Source organism: Tribolium madens, unplaced genomic scaffold (assembly GCF_015345945.1).
Source record: "Tribolium madens isolate multiple individuals breed KSU strain unplaced genomic scaffold, Tmad_KSU_1.1 Scaffold_20;HRSCAF=117;Tcas5.2_LG4, whole genome shotgun sequence".
In the NCBI taxonomy this organism is placed as follows: Eukaryota; Metazoa; Arthropoda; class Insecta; order Coleoptera; family Tenebrionidae; genus Tribolium; species Tribolium madens.
In genome coordinates, this window is record NW_025400985.1 from 9014579 (window position 1) to 9038716 (window position 24138).

The 24138-nt window shown below is 33.9% G+C and overlaps 4 protein-coding genes and 1 long non-coding RNA gene across 16 annotated transcripts in view; 3 read left to right on the forward strand and 2 right to left on the reverse strand.

The window, feature by feature from the left end:
• Positions 1 to 133: 133 nt before the first annotated feature.
• Positions 134 to 7912, reverse strand: LOC123004798 (gamma-aminobutyric acid receptor subunit beta-like). 2 transcript variants are annotated; one of them, XR_006412711.1, is made up of 9 exons: positions 7077 to 7912; positions 5982 to 6082; positions 5856 to 5923; positions 5199 to 5344; positions 4983 to 5140; positions 2545 to 2829; positions 2056 to 2493; positions 1187 to 2005; positions 134 to 1131 (listed from the first exon to the last, which is right to left on the reverse strand). XR_006412711.1 is itself a non-coding variant. In XM_044398236.1 (8 exons), exons 1-8 carry the CDS (start codon positions 7139 to 7141, stop codon positions 1827 to 1829), a joined length of 1440 nt encoding a protein of 479 aa, XP_044254171.1. In that variant the 5' UTR covers positions 7142 to 7912; the 3' UTR covers positions 134 to 1826. The 2 variants fall into 2 exon arrangements, 1 of the variants encoding a protein (XP_044254171.1); XM_044398236.1 differs by having other exon boundaries at positions 134 to 2005.
• LOC123004799 lies at positions 6455 to 7206 on the forward strand. The gene is made up of 3 exons (XR_006412712.1): positions 6455 to 6629; positions 6677 to 6902; positions 6948 to 7206. It is a non-coding gene; the product is annotated as an uncharacterized LOC123004799 (long non-coding RNA).
• Positions 7913 to 8317: 405 nt separating the features above from the next.
• LOC123004834 (gamma-aminobutyric acid receptor alpha-like) lies at positions 8318 to 14143 on the forward strand. 6 transcript variants are annotated; one of them, XM_044398289.1, is made up of 9 exons: positions 8318 to 8380; positions 9922 to 10157; positions 11867 to 11934; positions 11986 to 12206; positions 12299 to 12381; positions 12433 to 12567; positions 12790 to 13265; positions 13315 to 13513; positions 13568 to 14143. In XM_044398289.1, exons 1-9 carry the CDS (start codon positions 8340 to 8342, stop codon positions 13756 to 13758), a joined length of 1650 nt encoding a protein of 549 aa, XP_044254224.1. In that variant the 5' UTR covers positions 8318 to 8339; the 3' UTR covers positions 13759 to 14143. The 6 variants fall into 6 exon arrangements, with proteins under 6 accessions (XP_044254224.1, XP_044254229.1, XP_044254227.1 ...); XM_044398294.1 differs by lacking the exon at positions 8318 to 8380 and having other exon boundaries at positions 10075 to 10157; positions 11636 to 11934; XM_044398292.1 differs by lacking the exons at positions 8318 to 8380; positions 9922 to 10157 and adding an exon at positions 10875 to 11790.
• Positions 14144 to 16711: 2568 nt separating this feature from the next.
• On the forward strand, positions 16712 to 23140 carry LOC123004905 (histone-lysine N-methyltransferase Suv4-20). 5 transcript variants are annotated; one of them, XM_044398425.1, is made up of 5 exons: positions 16712 to 16798; positions 16855 to 17027; positions 17420 to 17733; positions 19665 to 20721; positions 20798 to 23140. In XM_044398425.1, exons 3-5 carry the CDS (start codon positions 17428 to 17430, stop codon positions 21568 to 21570), a joined length of 2136 nt encoding a protein of 711 aa, XP_044254360.1. In that variant the 5' UTR covers positions 16712 to 16798; positions 16855 to 17027; positions 17420 to 17427; the 3' UTR covers positions 21571 to 23140. The 5 variants fall into 5 exon arrangements, with proteins under 5 accessions (XP_044254360.1, XP_044254364.1, XP_044254359.1 ...); XM_044398429.1 differs by having other exon boundaries at positions 16766 to 17027; positions 20798 to 21503; positions 22436 to 23140; XM_044398424.1 differs by having other exon boundaries at positions 16767 to 17027.
• LOC123004903 (serine/threonine-protein phosphatase rdgC) overlaps positions 22709 to 24138 on the reverse strand; it is a 28341-nt gene continuing 26911 nt past the window's right edge. For both annotated transcript variants that reach the window (XM_044398422.1, XM_044398423.1), the window contains one exon: positions 22709 to 24090. In XM_044398422.1, coding sequence (XP_044254357.1) covers positions 23702 to 24090 — 389 coding nt within the window. In that variant the 3' untranslated portion in view covers positions 22709 to 23701. The remainder of the gene's footprint in view (positions 24091 to 24138) is intronic.

A 24138-nucleotide genomic window follows, 5' to 3' on the forward strand; every position in this document is an offset into this window, starting at 1 on the left:
AATTCTAATTTTGGTGGAGATTACTGGAATAACTTTCTCACATCTGCTACTCTTGGACGCTGAATAACAAACTAAATTATTCGCTACAGGAATGTTGTGATTACTGTGTTTGTAAATAAACGCTCAATGATACTGTAATGTATTTATTGCACCATTCTTAAATTTTAAACAGATATCTACAAAGCAGTTTTATTTACAGTTTACAGAAAATTTGAAACTCTTCAACGCTAACGTACCGATTTATAATTAATTACATAAAGAATTTCAACAGTTAGGATAAATCTTTAATATGCTATCAACACTCTTTTGATCTTTCACAGTCACAAGATTAATTTTTAAACATCTTATTAAATACTAGTAGGTACTTTCGTTTCTCTTTTTTATACATAATTTATACTAACAGGAATAAAATTTTTCAAGCTGCCAACAATATTATTTTAATTATACATAATTCTATTCCGTACAAAATTAACTTTTAAGATATATTTACTCTAATAAAAAAGTGTAGGTTTTGTTCAGACAACTTACAGAACGAATTAGCACACCACATTATCGTTCAATTAGAAGCAATAACAATACAAAAAGTCGTCGAATGACAGGTTTCATGTTTCATCAACTTGTATTTGTAAGGCCAGGCAGTACCAGTCTTTAACTCCTGTTCTTGTTGATCTGTCAGTTGTTTCCGGTCAAGTACAGGTTGGAAAACTATTTCTGCCAAGAAAAAATGTTCTAATTCTTCCATCTTAACAGTTTATAAAGAGAAATTTTGTTACGGGCAAGGAATTATTAAAATATAAAGCAAAGCTTATCACTCAGATTTGTTTTTAAAGACTTTAACAAAACAACATTTATTGTTTGAAAAAACAAAAATTGAGGTAAAACTGCTATAGAAAATGTATGAAATAACTATTATTTATAATGGATTTACTCGTTCCACTAGAAGGTTTATCTTTGTCTTATCTAAATGAGAACAAATTTGAATATTTATTTATAGCATAATTTACAAATAGATGACTGTATCCAAATTACTCATTTCCACTTATTTTAAAAGTTTCCTCATAAGAATGGACTTTGGAATTTCCAGTTGAGATAATTTTAAAATAGTCTAACAAAAATATGAAATTTGTAGTGCTGAAAAGTAGAAAATTAGTTATTCCATATAATACCACCAATTAAAAATTAGTACCGTATATCTTGCCAAAGTGGTTGGCAAATCGCTCGATCAAATTAATTACACCCATAAAATTTAATTAGGTTCTTAGACGGCCTTGTAATATTGCGATTCTTTTTCTTCTCAACGAATCCTAACAAGTGCAAATAGTTTTGCATGACGATGTGGCATTTATTTTACTTATTAAAGAGAAATATGTATTTTATTACACAGAAATAAACTTGTGAGAATGAGAACAAATTTACGTTTCTCTTTACATCAGTGGGTTTTTGTAGTGGTTTCTTAAATAAGTACACAAACCTACACTAATTATATGTTCTCAGCAAAGAATAATCAAGAGTTTTGTTGTTTTTGCCAAAACATTATGGAAATTCGGTACGTCCGCGTGACCGTGCACTTGTTATACACCAATAAAATTATGTTAACGTAAACGTAATACATTTACATCACGGTCTTATCTATTGAAATACGAACTAATTTTTACGTAACTAATTACTTTGAATGAACTATTATAGGTCTATATACAGAAACGTCCATGACATCATATGTAACAAACACCCATAAGCTCATGTTCTACGTAAATCGAAGTCTGTATATAATTTGGACCATTTTGTATCTACATTTATAACCGACAGAAGGGACGTAAGAACGACTGTCACTCGAAAAAATAAAACAGCCAATATCCAGCATTAAACAAGAGAAAAGTAACTGGAAAAATAATCCTCGAGTATTTATCAATCACGTTGACGTCCTTAATTTTAGGCATGGAAGCTTTCAAAACCAAAGCTCCTTTTCGAATGGCGTGCAGGACTTTGGGTCTGTGAACGGAGTTTCCTGAAAATTCAAAATTATAACTAGATTAATAAAAGTGTTTTTGGAAACACCTTTCGGACCCCTGAACCTTAATCCTCCCGAAGTCCGGTAATTGTAAGTATAACCCGAAGTCCGGGAAATGCGAAAACTCGGAGGAAACTTTGACGAGTCGAGGTCACAAACGTGCGTTTTGGAGTTGTGACGGTTTCGAATAGACGCAATTGGACTCATTCTGACGTCCTGGAGTTCGATTATGTCTTCATTAGAGAAGCTTTGTTCGTTCGATTTGTTTCCCGGTTTCTTGTCCTCTTCTTTCGTTTTTTTACTTTTCTTCTTAGCTCTCGCCCCCCAATAAGTGTAATTTACGGCGGCATATTCAAGAAGTGCCGCAAAAACGAACACAAAACACATTACGAGATAAATATCGATCGCCTTGACGTAGCTTATCCTGGGTAAGGAGCTACGGACTCCTGTGCTGATTGTTGTCATCGTCAGCACGGTTGTGATGCCTGGAATTGGTTGAAATGATTTTTTACTCGTTCAGGAGGGTAGATGCAAACCTAAAGCGACTCTAGCACTGGTCGCTTCGTGGTTTATCCAAAAGGAAACCCAAGATAGCATCACAATGAGAATACTGGGTAGATATGTTTGAAAGACGAAATATCCAATGTTTCTTTGGAGTTTGAAAGATAGTGACAAGCGCTGATAAATTCCTGTCGCCAGACGCTCTTTCCTGTCGTTCGTCTCGTAGCCGATGATTGTGAATTGGGGAAGTTCCGCTTCTTCCACCCCTCGGACGGGGGTTTCCTTCCAATACATTACTACGTCTAACACCGTATAACCATCTACAAATTGTTATTAATTGATTAAATTATTGTTTAGCAATGATTAAAAGATTGGTGAACCAACATTTGTTTCATTCTGATTTTTTTTTAATTAACTTCACAAGTATTTGATCCGGATGAAATTTTGTCGCTTTATTGATGAAGCGTTTGACTTTTATTATAATAATAAATATTATTATTATAATTTTTAGAATATAATATAATTATAGATAATAATTTTTTATAATAATTTTTAACTATACAGGGTGTTTGGTCCAAGTCGCCCCGGCTGATAACACCTAAACATACTTCTTTTTTTTTCAAAAAGTAAATATTTAAGTAATAATATTCATTCTTGGCTTTTTTTAATAAATGTATTAATTTTTTTGTAGCACATCTTGTGTTGCCGGAAATGCTACCAAATTTAGTCTTTCAAATGGAACACCTATTTTTTTTTCCTCCAAACAATAATAATTGACATGAAAAATACTGTAAACCACTATTTATTACATTATGCGTAACACAATGCAATCAAAAAGCATCTTAAATCATAGAATTTTATAAAGAAATTGGTCGGGTAGCCTGATTTTTAATTTTAAAGGGAAGGTGTGAATAAAAAAATGCTTGGAGACAGTTTAATAAATTTAATTTGTCAGTTGATGAGCGAGTTCTCTTATGAGAGATTTTCTTCGACTGATAACAGAACATTCAGATTTCTATTTTTTTGTTCCTCACAAAGAACCACAGGTTTTTTAGTTTTAAGAAGGTCTTAGTTGTTTTTCAATTTGACTAAATTTCCAACGATTTGGGTTAACTCTATTTGAGTATTTTTGTCTATAATCTTTCAGCTTTCCGCTCTATTTTTATTGCACTTAAAAAACACTTCAAGCTGATCTACCAATTCGTCGTAATTAATATCATCCATTATTAAAGATCTCAATAAGATTTATTGACAAATTAGGCTTTGTCAAACTAACAATTAAACGGTATCCAAGCATATTGCTTTTTGCAAATAAAATCCGCCTACGTTGCAAAATTTGCAATAAAATTCAAAAATTTAAAGTGCAAGAGTGCATTATGTAAAGTAAAATGTAATAAATAGTGGTTTACCGTATTTTTTATGCCAATTATTATTGTTTCTAGCAAAAAAACATAGGTGTTCCATTTGAAAAACTAAATTTGGTAGCATTTCCGGCTACACCGGATGTGCCAAATAAATTTTATGCATTTACTAAGAAAACGAGGAATGTATAGTAAGTATTATTTGAAAATTTAGTTTTTGAAAAAAAAAGTAAGTTTAGGTGTTATCGACCGGGGCGACTTGGACCGAACACCCTGTATAGGGTGTTCACGGTCTTGAGGTTGAAATATAAATGAGATGAAATTCACGGTATAGAAGAAAACTAATACGCTATATAAAACAAAAATTCACGTTGTGAAAGGAAATAATTCATTTTATATTAATTGTTTGAAAACTGCTGCTTCGGCTGCAACAATGGCCATTAGTATCATTACCTTGTGTTTAGCCGTAAATCATAATAACGACAACCAATTTATTATTTTAATATTTTTGCCATCCAAGTTCATAAATTTGGAAAAAAAATAAGAATCTACCTATTGGAAACCATTTCGCTGGAAGAGATTAATCAGAAGATCTTCGAATTTTGTTAAAAACTAAATCAAAAACAAAGCAAATGACTTTTCTCGTTCATTGTCATGGATACGGTTTTTTTATTTGTTGCAACAATACTATTGTATCTGAACAAGGAAATAATTCCAGTGACCCTCAAATCGTGTATCAATATTTTCAAGCTAAATAACATTATTAATAATAACAATTGTGTGAGTTCTTTTTCTCGGTTACAGTGTTCTTGTACTCTTCTATTACTAGGTCAATTTTCGACTCCAAGACCGTAAATACCCTGTTTAAATAATGATTAGAACAAAAATATTTTTAATTAAAGTATTGAATAAATTTTCTGTTTTGAGTTGGCAAGTTTAAAACGTTTTCTTCTTTTTTGTAAAAAATCGCATTTAATCAAGGAAAAGGAAATGGATTTGCTTGCCGCTGAAGTAATGTTTCAGTTACGACTCTGTTAATTGTCTCGTCGCCAAATTAAGCAACAATCCATTACGTTCGGTAATAACGAGTGTGGCTTAAAAGCTCAACTTACAGCTTTCAATTTCAACGGTGCAATTTTGCGAATCAAGAGGATAATAATGCAGATCCATCATACACGCAAGAGTCGTCGTGAATCGCATCCCATAGGTAATCGCCCCATCTCCATTAAGCCTAACCAGCTTGTTCCGTTCCGTGACGTCATGCAGAAAACTAAACTCGCAAAAAAAATTTTTTCACAAATCGACATCATTCCACACTTAACTCCAACCTGTTTTTATCGTTGGCAAAGAACGTGTCTGGCACCCAGATTTTTTCGGCAAAGTCACCCGAAAGGGTGAGGATCTCTTCCTCGTTGCTGAAGGCCAATCTTTCGTCCTTCCAATATTGGTTCAGATACATCGTTATTGTGTAATCCTGAAAATGTGCGATTTCATTTCCGCTTTTTTCACATTATGGCTAAGTTAAGTCGCCGGAGGCTGGCTAAAAACGTGCTTTTGCATGATTTTGGGGTTAAATGAAGGCAGGGGTGCTGCAAAGTATTTTAATTAAGCCTGTTTCAGAGTATTGACTGACGCGAGGCAACTGACGAAAATCTATAAACCTATGAGCTGAATGCTTGATTACATCAGGTCATTAGATCAAATCGATGCGCGAAGACGATTATCGAAGTTTTACGCTCGCGATGAGTAAAGCTCAAGGAGCAGGAAAATCTGAATTTAATCCTAATTCGTTTTACCACCATTTTTCAATATTTCATTTTTTTAATCTAATGGAAAAAAATAATTAAAACAAGCAATTTTAAAAACTTTATCTATTTATGTACTCTATAAAAACTAATAAAATTAAAAGAAAAGTTAAAACAAGTGAAAAAATTAAGACTAATAAAATTATGATTTTTAAACTGAAGATAATTCATGCTACTAACCATGTTTACTTCAGAAATGGCATCGAAGCTTGCAATCGTCAAATCCATTCCGACTAAAAGTGGTTCTCCTACGATTTAGAAGATGTTGGTTGAAACGGTTATTTATTTATAAAATCGATAACTTACCACCGAAATTTGGTCTTAACCGAATGTCATAACCCTCAAGTAGACGGGAAATTGTTTGCGTTACGTTCTCCAATCTGTCTGAAACCATACTTCTTTGGGACCTGAAAGATTTAAAGCGCTTGCAAAGCTATTAAAAACACACAAATTTGCCGAAGCTTAAATTTGCAAAATATTACAAGTTGCTTTATTACACAGAACAGAACTTCTCAAACAATATGAGTACTACAAATTGTTTTACATTTTGATCAGTTCAAAATGCAAATTATATTGTTCTCGATTCACCAACTTGAAAATTCCCTCGAGCCTAAATTAATAGCACATCGCTCGAAAAACACGTTTTAAATTCTAGAATCACTAGAGCTTTCAATATCCATCGACTAAAGTTGAATCGAATAAAACAGTTTTAAGTTCTGAAACAGATCTAGTGGAATATTTTCCACGGGTAAAAATTGCAACAGATTGTGACACTCTGTTGTTTTATTATTTGGAAAACGTCACACAGCGTCAAAATTTACTGTGAAGAAAATGCAAAATGTGCGATGATTTGTGCGGCTGGGGTTATCTAATCTTCATTTTCTTTTGTTTATTGTTAGTTCTTTTGGCCATTTCGAGACCTCCACCGGGGGCTATGTGCTACTAATATTTGAGGTAAATTTTGGAATAAGAAATTCCGAGTTTTAGTAATTTATTTTCAGGTGTATTTTTTTTTTTTGATTTTGAGGCTTTCAAAAATCATCAAAATTATTGAGTTTGACCAGATTTATTGTGCGTTATCGTGCGTGTGTTTTGATTTTTGTAGTTGGTGGTTACTTCTGTTACCACTAGTTCTGCTCTGTCTTTTGTTTTATTTTAGTTGTAAATACGTATTTCGCAGGCAAAGCAAAGATTATTGCTGTTATTGTTATTAATAAAATAAAAATGGTAAGTCAAGACTTTGTTTTTTCAGACGATAATTTTTTATTTTAGTTGAAAACAAATGTGACAAAATTTTAAATGCAATACAGTATTTTGTATGTATCAACAGAAACCATGCCCTTGCACCTCTTATGAAAGGTTTCGAAGTTCGATAATTATGGAAAGAAATGAAAAAATTACCTGACAAGGAGAGGAAACCTGAAATACACTTCAATGGAAATAAAGATGTAGATAATCGTGATCATGATTCTTATTTCAAGCACTTGATTTTAGGGTCATTTTGAATGGAATAAAAACAGAATTGCTTTGAGTTTGGCTTTAATCATTTCACTTTACTTTAGGTCACTTTCAACAATCAACTATCCTTAAATTAGTTATAAGTTTGTTGTGCATATTAATTGTTTACACTAATGTTTATTTATTTTCGGTGTATCTGGTGTTGTTTACCGCGTTGGTGATTTCGGAACTTTTAGAGTCTTTGGAAGCCGATCACCACAATTTATTTGATTGTTATTCGCATATTTATGACAAATAATTGCTTAACTTTGGAGCTGTAACCCCTTGTTACATCCCCGTTTATCAAATGTGATTCGGTCCATGGACGCATGCGTTTCCATTGAAGCTTTCTTCGTCGGATGCTGACATCTCTGGGAGTCGATACGCGCTCCTGTCGCAAATTGAATACCTAGAAGCTTAATTTGTTAACAAAGTCGCCCTACAACAGAAACTCTCTTCCATTATCCTAATTGGAATTTTGTTGCCATCATTAAAAGACAAAAAATATGTTAGTTTATCCTTCGCAATTATCGTTCCATCTGCTCTCGCAGGGCCGGACTCGGATCGGCGTATTTTTTGCCAATTTTTAAGCTTGTGTGGATTTTAATATCATTTCAATACAGCAACTCACGCTACAACTCTTGTTTCTTTTGTCTGACGTTGCATTTTTTGATGAAAATCGAATTGAAAGACGCGTCTCAATAATCCTCCTAGTCCGCATATGAAAAATTGAAGCAATTTTAATACTCCGGAAAAGCAGAAAGCTCATTTTGCACAAATGTACCCAAGCGAATATTCCACGCCACTAATTGTATTGCTTTATTTTGCTCTAAGCAATTTTGGATGCCAAGGGATGACTTTCACACCCTAGGATGGCAATTTGTAATGGTTTAGAAATCTCATTTACTCCAACTTGGCTCTAATGATTAAAGGCAACCAATAAATTTATGATAAGTTTTGCGAAAAATTGTTTATAAAAAATAGCAGCGCATGCTTGCAGCCCCAAAGCACTTTAAAAACTTTGACATAAAATACAGCGCGCGCAGTTTCTCTTTGAAAGCTTTGCCAGGCTTGACAGAAAACTGAGTCTATCGCATTCCATTTTCGAGGTTCTTTTTTTTAAATTTGAAAACTTGAGTTACAAGGTTTTCCTTGTTCAAGCAAACAATGTGCGGACTTCGGGCCGGTTTTTGTTTCCTACAAGTAACGTAAGTAACAATATTTTATTTTTTCTTAAAAACTCATACAAAGTTTTAATTAGTTTCATTAATTTGATTTTTATATAACGGTTTTGACATTTTTGATCGGATTTTTTCATATCATGTGTAATTAATTTTTTTAATGAACTTAATTGTCTAAGCTAGAGCGTGGCTTTTCTAAGCGGTAATTCTTCCGCATTGCGCGCTGAAACTTCTTATAAATTTAAGGGCTTTGCTTTTATTTATTAAATAAGGTAAATTGGTAAATGGATATTTATGTGTTTGGTCGGAGCATCTAACGTGAAAAAACAAGGATTTTCACTTCTTGGCTAAATTCGTCGTGAAACTACTTTAATTGCTTTCAGCATGCCCGAGGGACAAAAAAAACCATGCACTGGCTACCATTTTACCATTTTTTAAATTTTAATTTAGCAAAATATTGTTTTAGAAATATTAATTAATAATTATTATATTATAATAATTATGTTTCTAGGCCATTTTTCACCAACTGATCAACGATTTAATATTTTTTTTATTATTACAATATTAGTGGTAGATACCTATTTTAAAAAATTGTTAAGTACTACAAAATTTTATTTTGTACAAAATTAGAAATGTAGAACATATTATGAATCTGATTTACATCAATGGGCACATTAAACTTCGTTAAAGCTTGTAACAAGGCAAATAATACAAAATAGGTATTATTTATCCTCTTGACTAATTAATATTTGCATTGGGATATACGTGTATACACGTAATACATTTTACTGTTTTACATCTCTTGTATTATGGTATAAAGCAAATTTCAGTGGCTTCTTATTATTAAAAATATTTTACCTCTTTTCCCAAGAATTAAACACTTTATTATCCTCACTGGAACAAGTTGTTTAGTACCTATATTGCGACACTATGTACTAAAATATTTAGCGTGTAAGCTAACTAAACTATAAATTACAATCGTAAAAAGCAATCTCTTTGGGACTTGCCATTTCACGAATCTTTTGCTAAAGTTTCTACATAATTCCCCCTAGATCATTTCTCTAAATATTTTAGATACTTACGTGCTTACTGAAACAATCTTTTAATATTTTCGTATATTGAGAATAATACAATAAGGATAAAATCTTCTTAGATAAAATACTCTTTACTTTCGATGCAAAATGTGCAAGTTTCGCATTCATCAAATTCAAGAGGCGAATCGCGACTTTTCTTGTCGGTCTCTTAATACGAATACAAAACAAGAGCCGATTCAGCAGTTTTTCTGAATCTCCATTGTTAACTCATTTGGAAAACTGCTAAATTCCGACATCAAATATTTGCTTTGGGGTCAATAAGGTGATTGATTATTCAAGCGCCTCCCGAGACAATTTAATCTCAAATTTAATTTTAAATTAAAAGTTGTGTCCTTGTAGAATTGCAGGACAAATTAAAGTTCTGTCTGAGACTTGTTTACTATAAAGTTTTTACCGCAAATAATTATCGACACTTCTAAGTGGCTAGCCAAACAATAAAAAGTGCAACACTTTCAACTACATTTAATTTTGCAGACTTGTTTGTTCGGAAGCTTTGAGGCACCTGAAACATGAGGGAACTAGTTTGGAAAATGATTTATTGGGACAAAATATGTCGCTAAAAAATGCGGTTCTTGGATTTTCACTTAATACTACGAAGGAAAAAATTTTTCGGAGGTCTCTCAGCGACGTGGTTAGCAAGAATATCACGATGGTCTTGGAGAACTTGCTGAAAAATTACGAAAGCTCGCAGTTGCCAACTCATGGAAAAGGTAATTAAACCTTTTTTTAAATTGTTTTGTGATTTTGGGAGTCATTGATTTTGTGTATTTGCGCTTCTCAAACAACTATGCACTGATTTTCTTTTTGCTTGAATTTTTGTTTACTTCCGAAATGGAAGCTTACACTCGAATTCTCGACAAATAGTCCTTATTGCCATTATCTACATTTTTTTGAATCAGGACGCAATGGAGCTTGATAAAGCTACGCAAACTCGAAAATTGACTTATCATTATCTGCTCCCGAACATCGTAATAATGTCAACATCACATATCGAGTGATGTTGCCTTAATGAAAACAATGTAGAGCCATCAAATCCTTTGATGTCGAAACGCGCATAGTTTCTTGGTTCAGAGAAACCAAGATGAATACTTTTGCATCAAATTTCGAATTCCAAATACTTACTCGCATCTATCTATGTAGGTACAAAGTGATGACGGTTAAATCGTTCGAAAATGGAAAACACGAGAAGTATTTGATTCACATTGCAGTTGAAGTAAGTTTTTACTAAACTTTAAAAAGTTCTGATGACTCTTAAAACATAAAAACATTTATTGGAAGACATAAGAGGCTCATTCGACTCACATTCTTACGGGACATGACAGGTTATTTTCTGCTGTCCTTTGCTCAACGTGTGATATAAATGATGCAACATGTGTATTACAGACGACACACTTGCCTGAAATGTGAAAATCATCTCGCACTCATCAAAAATCTTATTTAGACAGTCTGTGCGGAGTTTGTATGTATGGCACACTTTTTGTTATTTGTCAAGTTTGCGATTGAATTTCAAGAAATTTTATCATAAAGTCGACCGATACACGATGCATAAACTCGAAATCGATGGAATTGTGTGAAAATAACGAGGTTCGATACGAGTGTAAACTGATAAGCTGAAAATAAACTGAAACCATTAATAGTTCATCGCGAAAATTGGCACCACCGCTGAAATAACATAATTGTTTTCAACTGTTAAAATATATTTTACTCTTTCGTTTGAAGTGACAATAAGTGTTCCAGTTTTCCTCTATTTATGACCAGTTTGTGGGTGGTATAATGAAGATAATTATTTTAAGCGATTTAAGAACGGCAATTAGAAATACATGACCAAAGTCGATTTTCGCACCACTCCACTTAATTGAGTAACTAAGCTGATTAGGTTTAACCGAGTAAATGTAAGTCAAAACTAACGTAAAAGTGTCACGTACAACAAAAAGAAAATTTAATTTGCAAAGTTTACTTTTTATTTTTTAGGTTGTTTTATTTAAGTAGTTTTCCTTCCATACAAAGTGCTAACTACATAACTAACATTTCTTTAATATCATGACTCCTGATGATGCCAGCTTTTTTGGCAATATAAATTTGTGAGGAATAGGTTCATAACTTTTTAATGTAAAGTGTTTTTGTTCTTGTTAACATAAAGTTTGAGTCGGCTAGTGTGAACTCCAACTTATGTGAATTATTTCCTTAGAGACCACTTAAAAGACGAAGTTTACGGTAATATAAAAGCAACAAAGCCAAGGAATATAGAAGTAAAATCAGATATTGCCAAAAGGTATATGAAACGAACACTCTCTTATCTAGTAAATTTCCAAATTGGGCAATTTTATTTAAATGCTTGATAAGGTATATCGATCTTAACCATTTTGCATTGATGAGAAACTTCTTTTAATTACCCAAAAACCGTAAACCACTGTTTCAGAACAACCAACCATTGTCCAGACAAACATCTTGATCCGCAGCATGGGTCCAGTGTCCGAACTCGACATGGTAATGAGATAAGTGCCCATAAAAATTTTATCGTGGCTATAAATTTTGCAGGAATATTCAATGGACTGTTATTTCAGACAATACTGGCGAGACCAGCGCTTGTCATTTTTAGGTCCAATAAAATCTCTCTCACTATCAATAAAAATGTTAGAACGCATCTGGAGACCCGATACTTACTTTTACAACGGCAAGCACTCATATGTTCATACAATAACCGTTCCCAACAAACTTTTAAGAATTAGTCAAGACGGCGATATTTTATACTCGATGAGGTAAGAGGAGACAATGGAAGAATCGGATATGTTTCGTCATTACCGTGCGAAATTAGTCGGAATTGCGACTTTGCAATGCTATCTTTTTTCAGGTTAACGATTAAAGCTAAATGTCCGATGGAACTTCGGACTTTTCCCATGGATAGGCAGTCGTGTCCTTTAATTTTAGGCAGTTGTAGGTTTTGGGGAAAAGTCACGCGAATTGACACTTATTCACTGGTTTCAGATGCTTATACTTCCAAGGATTTGTTATATCGGTGGCAAAATGAGGCGAGCGTCAATTTTGTACCGGGGATGACTCTCTCACAATTTGATTTAATTAGTTTTCCGTACAGGAATTTTACGCTCAAGAGACGTGAAGGTTTGTATCGACTAATTAAACAATGTTTTGTCGAAAATAAAACTCCAAAGTTGTATTAAGTATTAGTAAAATCGTAACAATGTCACACGAATCGAAATGAAAGAAAAGTCATCAGGCGTCTGTGTTGTAATGGACGAAATAAACAGTTTTATTGCTTGCTTTAGCACTTCATACTTAGTGAAAATGGAAACGAATTAATTAATAAAAGTTTCATTATTTTAGGCGATTTCTCTGTGCTCCAAGTTTCGTTTAACCTTCAACGCCACACTGGCTACTTCTTGATTCAAGTCTATGTCCCTTGTATCCTCATCGTGGTGTTATCCTGGGTATCTTTCTGGATCCATCGGGAAGCAACCAGCGACCGCGTAGGTCTTGGAATTACCACCGTACTAACCCTCTCAACTATCAGTCTCGACTCTCGAACCGACCTTCCTAAAGTCCGCTACGCTACAGCTTTGGATTGGTTCCTCCTCATGAGCTTTTTCTACTGTATCGCCACGTTACTAGAGTTCGCAGGAGTTCATTACTTCACGAAAGTCGGAAGTGGAGAAATTCCAGTTGATGAAGACGATTGGGAAGACTGCATTGAGCCAGAAGAGGAAATGATTGGGATGTCTGGTGCTGAACTAGAGAATTCTCTCAGTTCTACCAACCGTGCAGGACGAAGGAAAAGCTCGTTGATTTGTCCTATTTACAACGTATAAGCTAATTATATGGGGTAATTGATTTTGAGTTTGGTATTTTTAGAATACGGTACTCCATTACAATAGTAACAGAACGTCTTTGACGTCGAATTCGCAAGTTCCACCTCCGGTGAGATTGACAATGGAGAGAACAACACAAACTGAAGTGAGGCTTCCAAAGTGGAAGCAGTTTTTGTACTGTTTGAAAGGAGACGACAAGTTTCGGAAGCAGAGACAGAGGGAAGCAGCTGCAGGTGCATTGAGTGAGTATGAATAAAAATAGAAGAGTTTCCTAGATTTTAATTTGACTTGAGCAGATGGTAATGAACGAGGACATCACTGCCACGCACCAAGACATGTCAACAGCGTATCTCTGATTGATCGGGCTGCCAGGATTCTTTTTCCAGCTTCTTTCGGATTCTTAAATTTAATTTATTGGTTGATTTATTTTACGTATCAGGATGATTTTAAATGGGCGGATACTAAACTGAGTTCTCTTAGTCATTGAATGATATTTATAGAATGCAATAGTAACAATGAGTAAGAATTGAACTTGTTGCTCTTTGTAAGAGAACTCACAACAAATAGAAGGGCTTGTAGTATCACTAGCACTAAGATAATTTTTGAAGTGTGCTTTCAAGTATAGTGAAGAAAATTTGTCGTTTTGTAGGAGCTGTTGCGATTAAATGTAAAAAAGGAAAATATGTATGATGGACATAATATTTTATTGTACAGTCGTATATCTATTTTTTGTTTTGTTTCGTTTTACTTTATATAGGCTATCCTGAAATAGTATATTAAAGAACAAGTTTTATAAGGGTTGATTTGGCGCACGAATCCCAAGTTAGGCGAGTTTTCTATGGGATGAGTGCGCCGCCAATGCCATTATAAAACGAGTATTTTATGCTTTTTTTTCTAATTTGCGCCCTCTTTTTTCTTATTTTAATTAAAAAAAATATATATTTTTGTCGCCTAGAGAATTTTGTGTTAGTTGGTATCGGTTGGTAACACTCGGCGCCCACCTGTTTTTTTGAGTCATTTCTGTCGTCTGTCATTAAAAATAAAATTTACAAATTATTAGTTATTAGTGTTACAACATAATAATAAATAAAATATGAGAAACAGAATTTGGTTTGCACTCCGCCCGAACATCGCGAAATTGCCGAAGCAACAACGCAAAATTTGTTACCTGACAAGTCAAAAGCGGCATCCAAAAACTAAATAACCCTAAATTCATTAAAGCACAGTGTGCTTTTATAGATAGCCATAAACGACTCCTACTGGAGACGTTAATAAACGTATTATAAACGCAAATTAGAAAAAAAACGTTAAAAGACTTTGTGGGATTATTCCTAATTAGATGAACACGAGAAAAAATGTTCCTATGAATAATCCACGTCCGGAATTGCTTCCTAAATTAATTAAAAAAGAAACTCCCGTTTTTTCAAAAACGGTGGGTCGTATATATACAAATACAAAACAAAAGACATTTTGTAAAAATGTAAAAATAATCGGAAAAATTTCCCAAAAACGTTTTCTGAAAGAATTAAGGGACAAAGTTTTTGTTAACTAGTAGATTCTGCACCAAAAATACTCCGCATGCAGATATTCGTAAATTTTTCTCAATCGGTTAATGAGATAATTGAAAAACCTTTTACTCTTCATTTTTAGAGTGCTTTAGGTCCCATAAGAAGCATTGTTGAACATTGGTTCACAGGAACCATATCCACTTAAGGATTCACCACCCAAAATCGTATAACGTTTCTTTCAGTATAATCACGCCGCCATAAATGCATAGGTAATAATAAGACTTTTTTTGTAGCATTGAGACTCGGCGTAAAGCTATACTGTAGTTAATACGACTTATTTCTAGTAAATAAAAATTGGAATAATTAATAATGTTTTCCTTTTTCCTTTACAATTAAAAATTAAAAAAAATAAGAAATTTGCTTTTTGTAGTCTATTTATAAGGTGGTCAAATGAGATGATTAATCGAGTGATTAATATAAATAATGTTATCGTTGTCAAAGATGTACAACGCTTCTTTGTACAACGCTTTTAGTTAGTTAGTTACCGCGTTCACTGTTCGAAGAAAAGTTCGGCAATATTCAATTTCAAATTGCATATCATTGTAAAAGGCAAGTGAATCCCTTTAGAATGGTCTTTATTTGAAGGAAATCGGCCTAATATTTAGTTATTAAGTAATGATTTTTTAAAGTTAAAGTAAGAACCTATTTTAAATTCATTTAAATTAGAAAAAAAAATATTTATATTAGTTCAAAGTGTGTTGACTATATGAATTTTTTTTTAGTGTATTTGATTTGTCTCACTGAGACGAACAAAATGGGGCGCGAGTTCTGGCGCACCCTGTACAATTTGTCAAGTTGTCACGACATGACTTTTTTTGTCGCCCTGTGTAATAGTTATTTTTTGTATGCGCTACCGAAAACAGTTGTTTTAGGGACTCATTTGAGTCAACAAAATGAGTCTTTTCCGGACTCAATAAAATAGTACGCAAAGCGGTTATTTTAGGTACTCAGTCCCCAAAAACAGGTTTTGCGGACTAAAAAATAAAATTGGTTACTATGGTAACCTTTATAAGCTTTAACAAAAAAATCTTGTATGCACCACGTACGCAAGAGGTTTTTAGGTGACTCCTCTCATTATAAAGACTCGGCTCCTACGTCGTCTCGTCGATTCGTCCCCTAAAACATTATTTTGCGTACTTGATACATAAATAGCTAATTTGTTACAAGTACCTAAAACACAGTTTTTGCGGACGAATCGTTGCTGTTTCCAGTCGAGGTGAAACTGAGTCTGGAATAGCAGATGAGTTCTCAAAAACGTTTTAGGTACATGTTTCAAACAAAAATTTTTGTTAAAGCTCCCAAAAAACGAATTCACACCTCTTATCAATTAAAAAAAATCGCCACCACAATAACCAATTTTATTTTTTAGTCCGGAAAAACTGTTTTTTGGGGACTGAGTACCTACAATAACGATTTTACGTACTATTTATTGAGTCCGGAAAAGACTCATTTTAGTATACAAAAACATTATTATAAACATTATAATCCCAACAAATTATTTTATATTAAAATTAAACGTACAACCACTACAATTACTAATTGTACTTCCGCTGGCTTCTTTGGTAGTAGCGCTAACAGAAATTGTTGCTGAATTCAACGTAAATCCTCCGGCGTTTTCAGTAGTTTTTTTTTCAGTAATTTTTTCGCTAATTTCACAACTCTTCCTCACAGCAACTTTTAAAGATTTTATAGGGATTTTCATAGCGTATACAAAAAATTCTTTATCGTATCACTATTTGGATAAAAAAAATATGTAAAAAAATAGGAAAAAAGTAGGTTTTTATGTTTTCTGTGAAGTTTTCTGTTTTTAAAAATCGCCAGCTTTCCTCGTATTAGTCGTATTGGCCTTCACCGCTTTCATTCTGACAATAACGTCAAGTATCCCAAGCTGATAAAATACTTCTGTACAATTTGGTTTGTTACTGTGCTAGCTTATGTTTATGAGATGAAATTTCTAAAGTAGAATAATTTTTGCTTGAAAACAGCATTATTTACTTACAAAATGTCTCTTGTAGAGGCTTTTTGTGTCTGCACTAGACCCGATCAAGCTAATAATGTTGTATTAATCAAAAATGACTATACGGGAAAGCGACTGCCATGATTGATTTCAAGCGTCGTTGCAAAGATGTCCAAGTAGAAAAGTTTTTATATTATGTGGGTTATTTAGAAGGGAATCAGCAGTGAAGTGGTAATAATACTTTAATTTAAGCTTGCGGATTAGATATTTAGGGTCAGTTGTACCGGACTAAGTCATGTTAATATTGAAATCTCGATTTTGACGTGTTAGGTTCAATGGCTACACGGTGTACGCCATCATTTTTCGGTTGCGAAAATCGCGTTTTTTTCGCCTTAATCCTACGTTTCGATTACAAAATGTACCCCATTTCGTGTCAATTTTGTGATCTTTAGAATGTAAGATCGGAAAAAGCTCAATTAAAAATTAGTGTGGGAGTGTCATAATTTGACATTTAAAAAAACTAAAATTTTCTTTGTTGTCGGCCTGTCCGTTGACCTTGAATTTCAACCTATTTGTTTACATGCTGATGGATGGAAATTCTTTAATTTTCTGAATTGTTGCAGTATTCATAATGGTTGTGGATGTACCTTTGAGGAGTTTTCATCACAAAATGCAGCCCGCTGGGATGAATCCACGTGAATTATCCGAAAATGATGATTGGGCTACATCGTTGGTGTTGGACCCACATCTCGGATTCACCACACATAAAATGAATCTTAGGTATAGGCCCATCAAAACGAATACTGCTGAACTTAAAAGTATTGTGGAAGAGTTTCAAAAAACTCAAAATTATGAGAAAGCCTACAACAGTATTGCTAAAGGAGAATGGATGCCCAAAATCAAATCCAAAATCCAACAGAACAAACTCAAGGAGCATGTAAGTATATTGGTAGCCATAGGTCGCCTCTAACTTCTCAACAATTAAATTATTAATTGGTACAAATGCTAACCTAATTTTTATTAAAGGTTAGGCAACCCGTAATGTCTCAGTGCAGAGAGTGAAGTATATATTCATGATTTAATTTTTTTTATACCACTGTTATTTTACTTTTCTTATAATTAACTGTTAAATTTATATTGTATTTATACTTTAAGTGTCATGAGATACAAGGTAAGTTTTATGTTGTGATTTTTTTAGTTGTAATGTGGGTTGCCTACATCAACCTGAGCTGCATGTTGAATCTTAATAATTCTAAGTAAAAGCTTCCTTCAGCTGAGAAGGTGGAAGTTTGTTTCGATTTTATAGTAGCTTTTTTTTGCACGTTTTATGGTAATTCTTTTGACTGAGCTATAATAATATTTTAATTTGACGGTATTTTTGTTACAAGTAGACGATAAGTGATGAGCAAAAATCAATTGATATAATTTTTTGAGAAGATAAGGTACCTAACTTACTGTATGACGGATTTTTTACTCATAAAATATTAATTAGATAAATTGACTTTGACTTGATAATGGTTTGTATACAGGGTGTTTACAGTCTTGGAGTTGAAAATTGACCTAGTAATAGAATAGTACAGAAATACTGTAAGCGAGAAAAAAACTCACACAATTGTTATTATCAAGAATGTTATTTAGCTTGAAAATATTGGTACACGGTTTGAGGTTCACTGGAATTATTTCCTTGTTCAGATAAAATAGTATTGTTGCAACCATCGCCGTCTCCATAGAAATAATCTTTTTCTCGCCTGGGCATTTTTTGAGTTCAACCGATTCCCGTTGGCGCCTTAATCTGGGGAAATTTTTTGACATATCCAGTTTTTTAGCTTAAAGGGTTCAACCTCATAATAACAATTCTCCCTGGCGTATCTTGTTTTGTTGTATCCTTCCTTCCCAGCATTTATTAATTGCGTTATTTTTTGTTAATAATTAAAAATCATTCAGTTTTTCCTTAGTAACCCCCGTAACTAAGAAAAAATCGGAATCACTGCTCCAATGCATTTTTTACGAAATGCCCAGGCGGGATATTGATACATTTCATTAAGGAGGCGGTGGTTGCAACAGATTAAAAAATCGTATCCATGACAATGAAAGAAAAAAGTCACTTCATAGTTTTGACACTGTCATCATTTGATTTGCTTTTGTTTTAGTGTTTATCAAAATTCGAAGATCTTCTTTCAGCGAATGGTTGGTTTCCAATAGGTTTGATTCGTTTTTCTTAATTTTTCTCCAAATTTATGAACACGTAAGGTAAAATATTAAAATAATAAATTGGTTGTRGTGATTATGATTTACGGTGAAACACAAGGTAATGATACTAATGGCCATTGTTGCAGCCGAAGCAGCAGTTCTCAAACAAATAGTGTAAAATGAATAATTTCCTTTAACAACGTGAATTTTTGTTTTATATAGCGTATTCGTTTTCTTCTACCGTAAATATCATCTCATTTAAATTTCAACCTCAAGACCGTAAACACTGTATTTTCATGTCTTAATACAATTTTGAGTTGTATAAGAAATAGACTAACAATACGAGTACTTACACATGCAAAAATTATTTGAAAAATTTGAAAGGTAATTAGTTTTACGAAAGTTACAACTAGTAGTTAAAATCAAGTTAAGTTTCTCGAATGGGGGATGCTCGATTTGATTAACGAGAAATAATGCATAATAATGAAATTTTGAAGTAAGCATAAGTAAAAGAAAAAGATTTACAAGACTGGGTTAATCTAACTTTGATTTGAAGTAAACACTTCACCGATTTTCAATTCAAGTCTAATTTAACTTTATGCAAACACATTTCACGTCTTTGTTACTGCTACACCTCGTAAATCACACGCCCACAATGAGTCCCTTTTTGGTTTCCAGATTTATCGCTATCTAAGGGTATTCGACAAAGAGTCAGGTTTCGTAATTGAACCTTGTTATCGTTACTCTCTCGAAGGTCAAAAGGGCGCTAAAATTTCAGCGACGAAAAAATGGTACAAAAACGACAAAATCGAATGTTTGGTGGGTTGCATCGCCGAATTGACCGAAGAAGAGGAAAAACAGCTTCTTCATCCTGGAAAAAACGACTTTTCCGTGATGTACAGTTGCAGAAAGAATTGTGCACAACTCTGGTTGGGTCCTGCTGCTTATATCAACCACGACTGTAGGGCGAATTGTAAATTCGTGGCTACTGGTAGAGACACGGCGTGTGTCAAAGTTTTGCGCGATATCGAGGCAGGTGAGGAGATTACGTGTTTCTACGGTGAAGATTTTTTCGGTGATAAAAATTGCTATTGCGAGTGCGAAACGTGTGAGAGACGCGGAATGGGTGCTTTCGTTAAAGAAAGCGACAAAAAGGAGGAAAACGGTTATAGATTACGCGAAACCGATAACCGAATTAACCGGACCAAGCAGAAAATCAGGTGTAACAATAACAAAGAGGAACAGTTTGGTGGTAATCGCGGCGAGGAGAAAATCGTGGCGCCGTTGAGTATGAAAGAGTTGAGACAGAAGGGGTTGACGAAATACGATGCTGAACTTTTGATAGCACAGGGGTGTAAGTTTTCGGATATTGGGGAATTTCAGAGAAAGAACCGGTTAAGTGTGTCGAGTGCGAGTAGTGAGAAGGAATCGGGTACTGACAATAATAATAAAAAATCTGAAGTAAAAAAATCTGTGATAAATGAAGAACCGCAAGCCTTGGTTAGTTCAAGAACTTCCAGACTTCAAAGGAGACAAGCGAGACAGGCGAATCAGGAGCTTATGCAAACTGCCACTCATAATGTATCAAGATCTAATCTTTTAGATGACTTGCAGAGTAACGCGAGTAGTTGTACAAGCACTTACAGCGATCAAGATCCAGTTTGTGATGCCACACAACAGAATAAAAAATTTAATGACAAGCACGAGAGTGGGAAAGGGGTGCCACAAATTACAGGTAATGTTTCAATGAAATACGTTTACTATTAACATTGAAAAAACAACATTTTGTACGATGTAATAATTTTTTGCAGATCGTCCCTCGACTCCGATGCAAACAAACGAGAACGGCATCACATTACGTAGCCAGAAATGTCTCAGTGTTGAAAAACCTGAGAGTGTAATGCCGAAACTGGAACCTCAGGTCATCTGTAACCAAAACGGTATTGCACACGTAACAAAACGTAACATTGTATGCAAAAGTACGGCTCGCGTAAAAACCCGTCATTCGTCGCGTCTTACCAAGTTGAATAACAATATCACTGCCAATAACGATAAAGACGTATACGAGTTCGACGACGAAGAATCGAAAACTGACTCCTTATGTCTGCGAAGGAACAGAACGAAAGAGACAAATGGTGATAATGTGATAAAACCCGAAATTGATTGTGAAGACTCGAGAGAAAAGTCTGACGACAATCAGAACAATTGGCACGGGGCTAAAACCGAAACGGTTTATTCGTCGGAGACGATTCAAGAGGAGAAAACACCGGAAAAGTGCGGCCGGTTGAAATTGACATTAAGAATGAAACGGAGTCCAGTTTTAGATGAAGTTATAGAGTCTGGGAATAGTCTTAGTGAGGATAGTTTTGAACCGGAGTATGAAGTATTGAGAGTGGAAGGGGTAGAATATACACCTTATTCACATAGGAAAAAAAGGCATAAATCGAAAGATAGGAAAAGGGATAAGAAATTAAAACAAAGTGAAGAAGTGACTCACTTACCCATGAAAAGATTAAGGTTAATATTTGGGAATGAGAGTCACACGATCGATATCCCGTCCACTAGTTCAAATTGTCATACATGACTTTCCTTTCTGATACAATACGATTCCTTTCTTAGTTTTATTTTTTTTTGTAAATGTACAGCTGGATTTTTTTATTTATTTATTTTACTAACTTTTTAACGATTTAGGTAAAATTTTGTCTTTTGGATGTTAAGATTGTGGCGTATCTCGATCTTCGCTAAGATTTACAAGTCTTTTATTTATTTGAATGTTTTATCGCATGAATGTCGGTCTATATTGATCTCATTGGGTATTTATAAAAAAATTCTTAAAGTTGTGTATATTTTTTTTAGAAATGTGAAGTATGGAAAATTGTGATAAACAACAAAAAGTGCTGTTGTAATTCGTTTTTATTGTGTAGAATCTCGGCTTTAATGAAAAACGTCGAGTTACCGTGCATGAAATTCGTTTTTTATTGTCTTGAATCAGTTTTATGTGTGTTTGCAGTCTGAGGATGGGGTTTTACATTTATGTGCACTGCTGCTATAAATTCTGTTTGAGGAACAATCTTGTTATCTCCAAGCCGATTTTTATAGCTGAAAAGTGATTTCGTATTTTTCGGTTGCGTGGGCGCATTTGGAAGCGATTAGCTGGAGGATTTGGCAAAAATGTCATGTAACAAAGTGTCGACTCACTTGATGGATGAAGGGAAAATGAATGATTGTGTGTTTATTTAGAGTGAAAGTAATTAAAAGACTTGTAATGATGTTTATGAAAAATTGTAGATTGAGAGTCGTCATTTATTAAATAGACCGCTGTGATTCCGAATGTTAAAGTGTAGTGAGATCAAAACTATTTTGGCTTGGAACGAAAATGTTTTGATCGGAAGCTTATTTTTAATAAAATTTGTAAATTGTAAAATATTTTATTTGTGGTATTCTTTCAGAACCGGCCGGATTCGAGCGAGAAAAATTCGTTGTATTAGCGGTTAGGGGATGATTTCTAACAAGTAAAATTTTCAGGACTTGTTGCCTTCGTTCTCCAGTAACATTCAAAAAAATCATTCCATTTAAACAGATCATTATTTATTTTATTTATGTATTGCATAATGTACAATGACATATTTTGGTATATTTGGTTGAAATGAGTGCACACACCTTAGATTAGATTTTTTTTCATAGTTTCATTTTTACAAGCATTTATCGAAAGGGTGGATTACGTCATTGAATTTTCATGAGCGCTGTATGCTGTTCTCTTACGTTTTTAGATAAATTCTTGTTGAAATTTACTGTTGAAATTTTATAATGTCTGTGGAAAAGTGTATGGATTTGTGAATATTGTAATTCGCTGTATGGACAGTTCAATGAGGACTTCCGTCAAAGCATTGTGTGCATATTGCACGATATTTGTAAATATATTTGTAATATGTACTGATAAGAATTGCATTACTTAAATTTACCTCATGTTTATATAAAAATCACATCATCGATCATTTCTTACATTGTTTCGGTGTTGATCCCTTTAATGAGTTCCTAATGCTCTCATAATTAGTTCATCTTTGCGTGAATGCACTGGATGTGTGCGTGGATGTGTTATGTATTAATGTAAGAAATGATAATGTACTAAACTGAATAAAGTTTTATAAAAGCAATCGGTTTTTCTTAACGGCGTTTATTAAGCGTAAGGTTATACAATGCAAAATTTTAACTAAACTAGAAAGACAAATTGGCCAAAAATTTATTTCCCAGCTACCCACGAATTGACCAACTCGGTTCTATTTTGGTCGTGTCATATAATTAATTTTCGTCTTGAGATATGTACTTATAGTATTTATAATAAATATATTTACATTTATATTTACTTAAAATAACAATATAAAAATAATATCACATTTAGAGAATACAATTCAACGTAATAATGGCATATAATTCTTGAACAATTAACAGTTTACAATACGTTAGAGATATGCTTATCTAACCCCTATGAATGGCCCCGTATATATCATAAAATTGTAAGCACACCTTTATTGCGTCGTCGTTCAGGTAATATAGTTACCTCCTCTAACAAATCCTGATAAAGCAACAAAAATTAGGCAATAATGGCTAAATTATCAAAATTTTGTTAAAGGCAGGTAGATTCAAGGCAAAAGAGATTAAAGAGAAACGCTGAAGTGAGAAAATTCCAAGATATGTTTAGAAGCGATAAGAAAAAATTAATCACCGCGTCTGCTACTAAGGACAGGAGATTGAGTCAAGACATTGTTAACATTATTCGTGTTGTTGCATTCGAGGGAAGACTCTTTGGGAGACTTTGGCGACGTTGTGAGTGTGACGTGTCTGGGAGTGACTGGACTATCCTGGGGCGAGCTTTGAGCATTGATCTCGACGTTGGTAGTCTTAATCGGACTTGAATCGTCCAAGTGTCGGCTTTCAGGGTCCACCAATCTAAAAGTTTCCAGAAACTCGTTCAAATCCACCAAACCGTCCTTGTTTATATCCATCAGACGGCAAATTTCTACTAGCTGTTCTTGCGTGATCGGGTTAGGCATGTGCTCCTTTATCAGGTTGCATGCTTCGGAAAATTCGTCCAAACTTATGTAACCTACGTGGGTTGGGGATAAGTTTATTAGAGGATGTGGTCGGGAGGGTT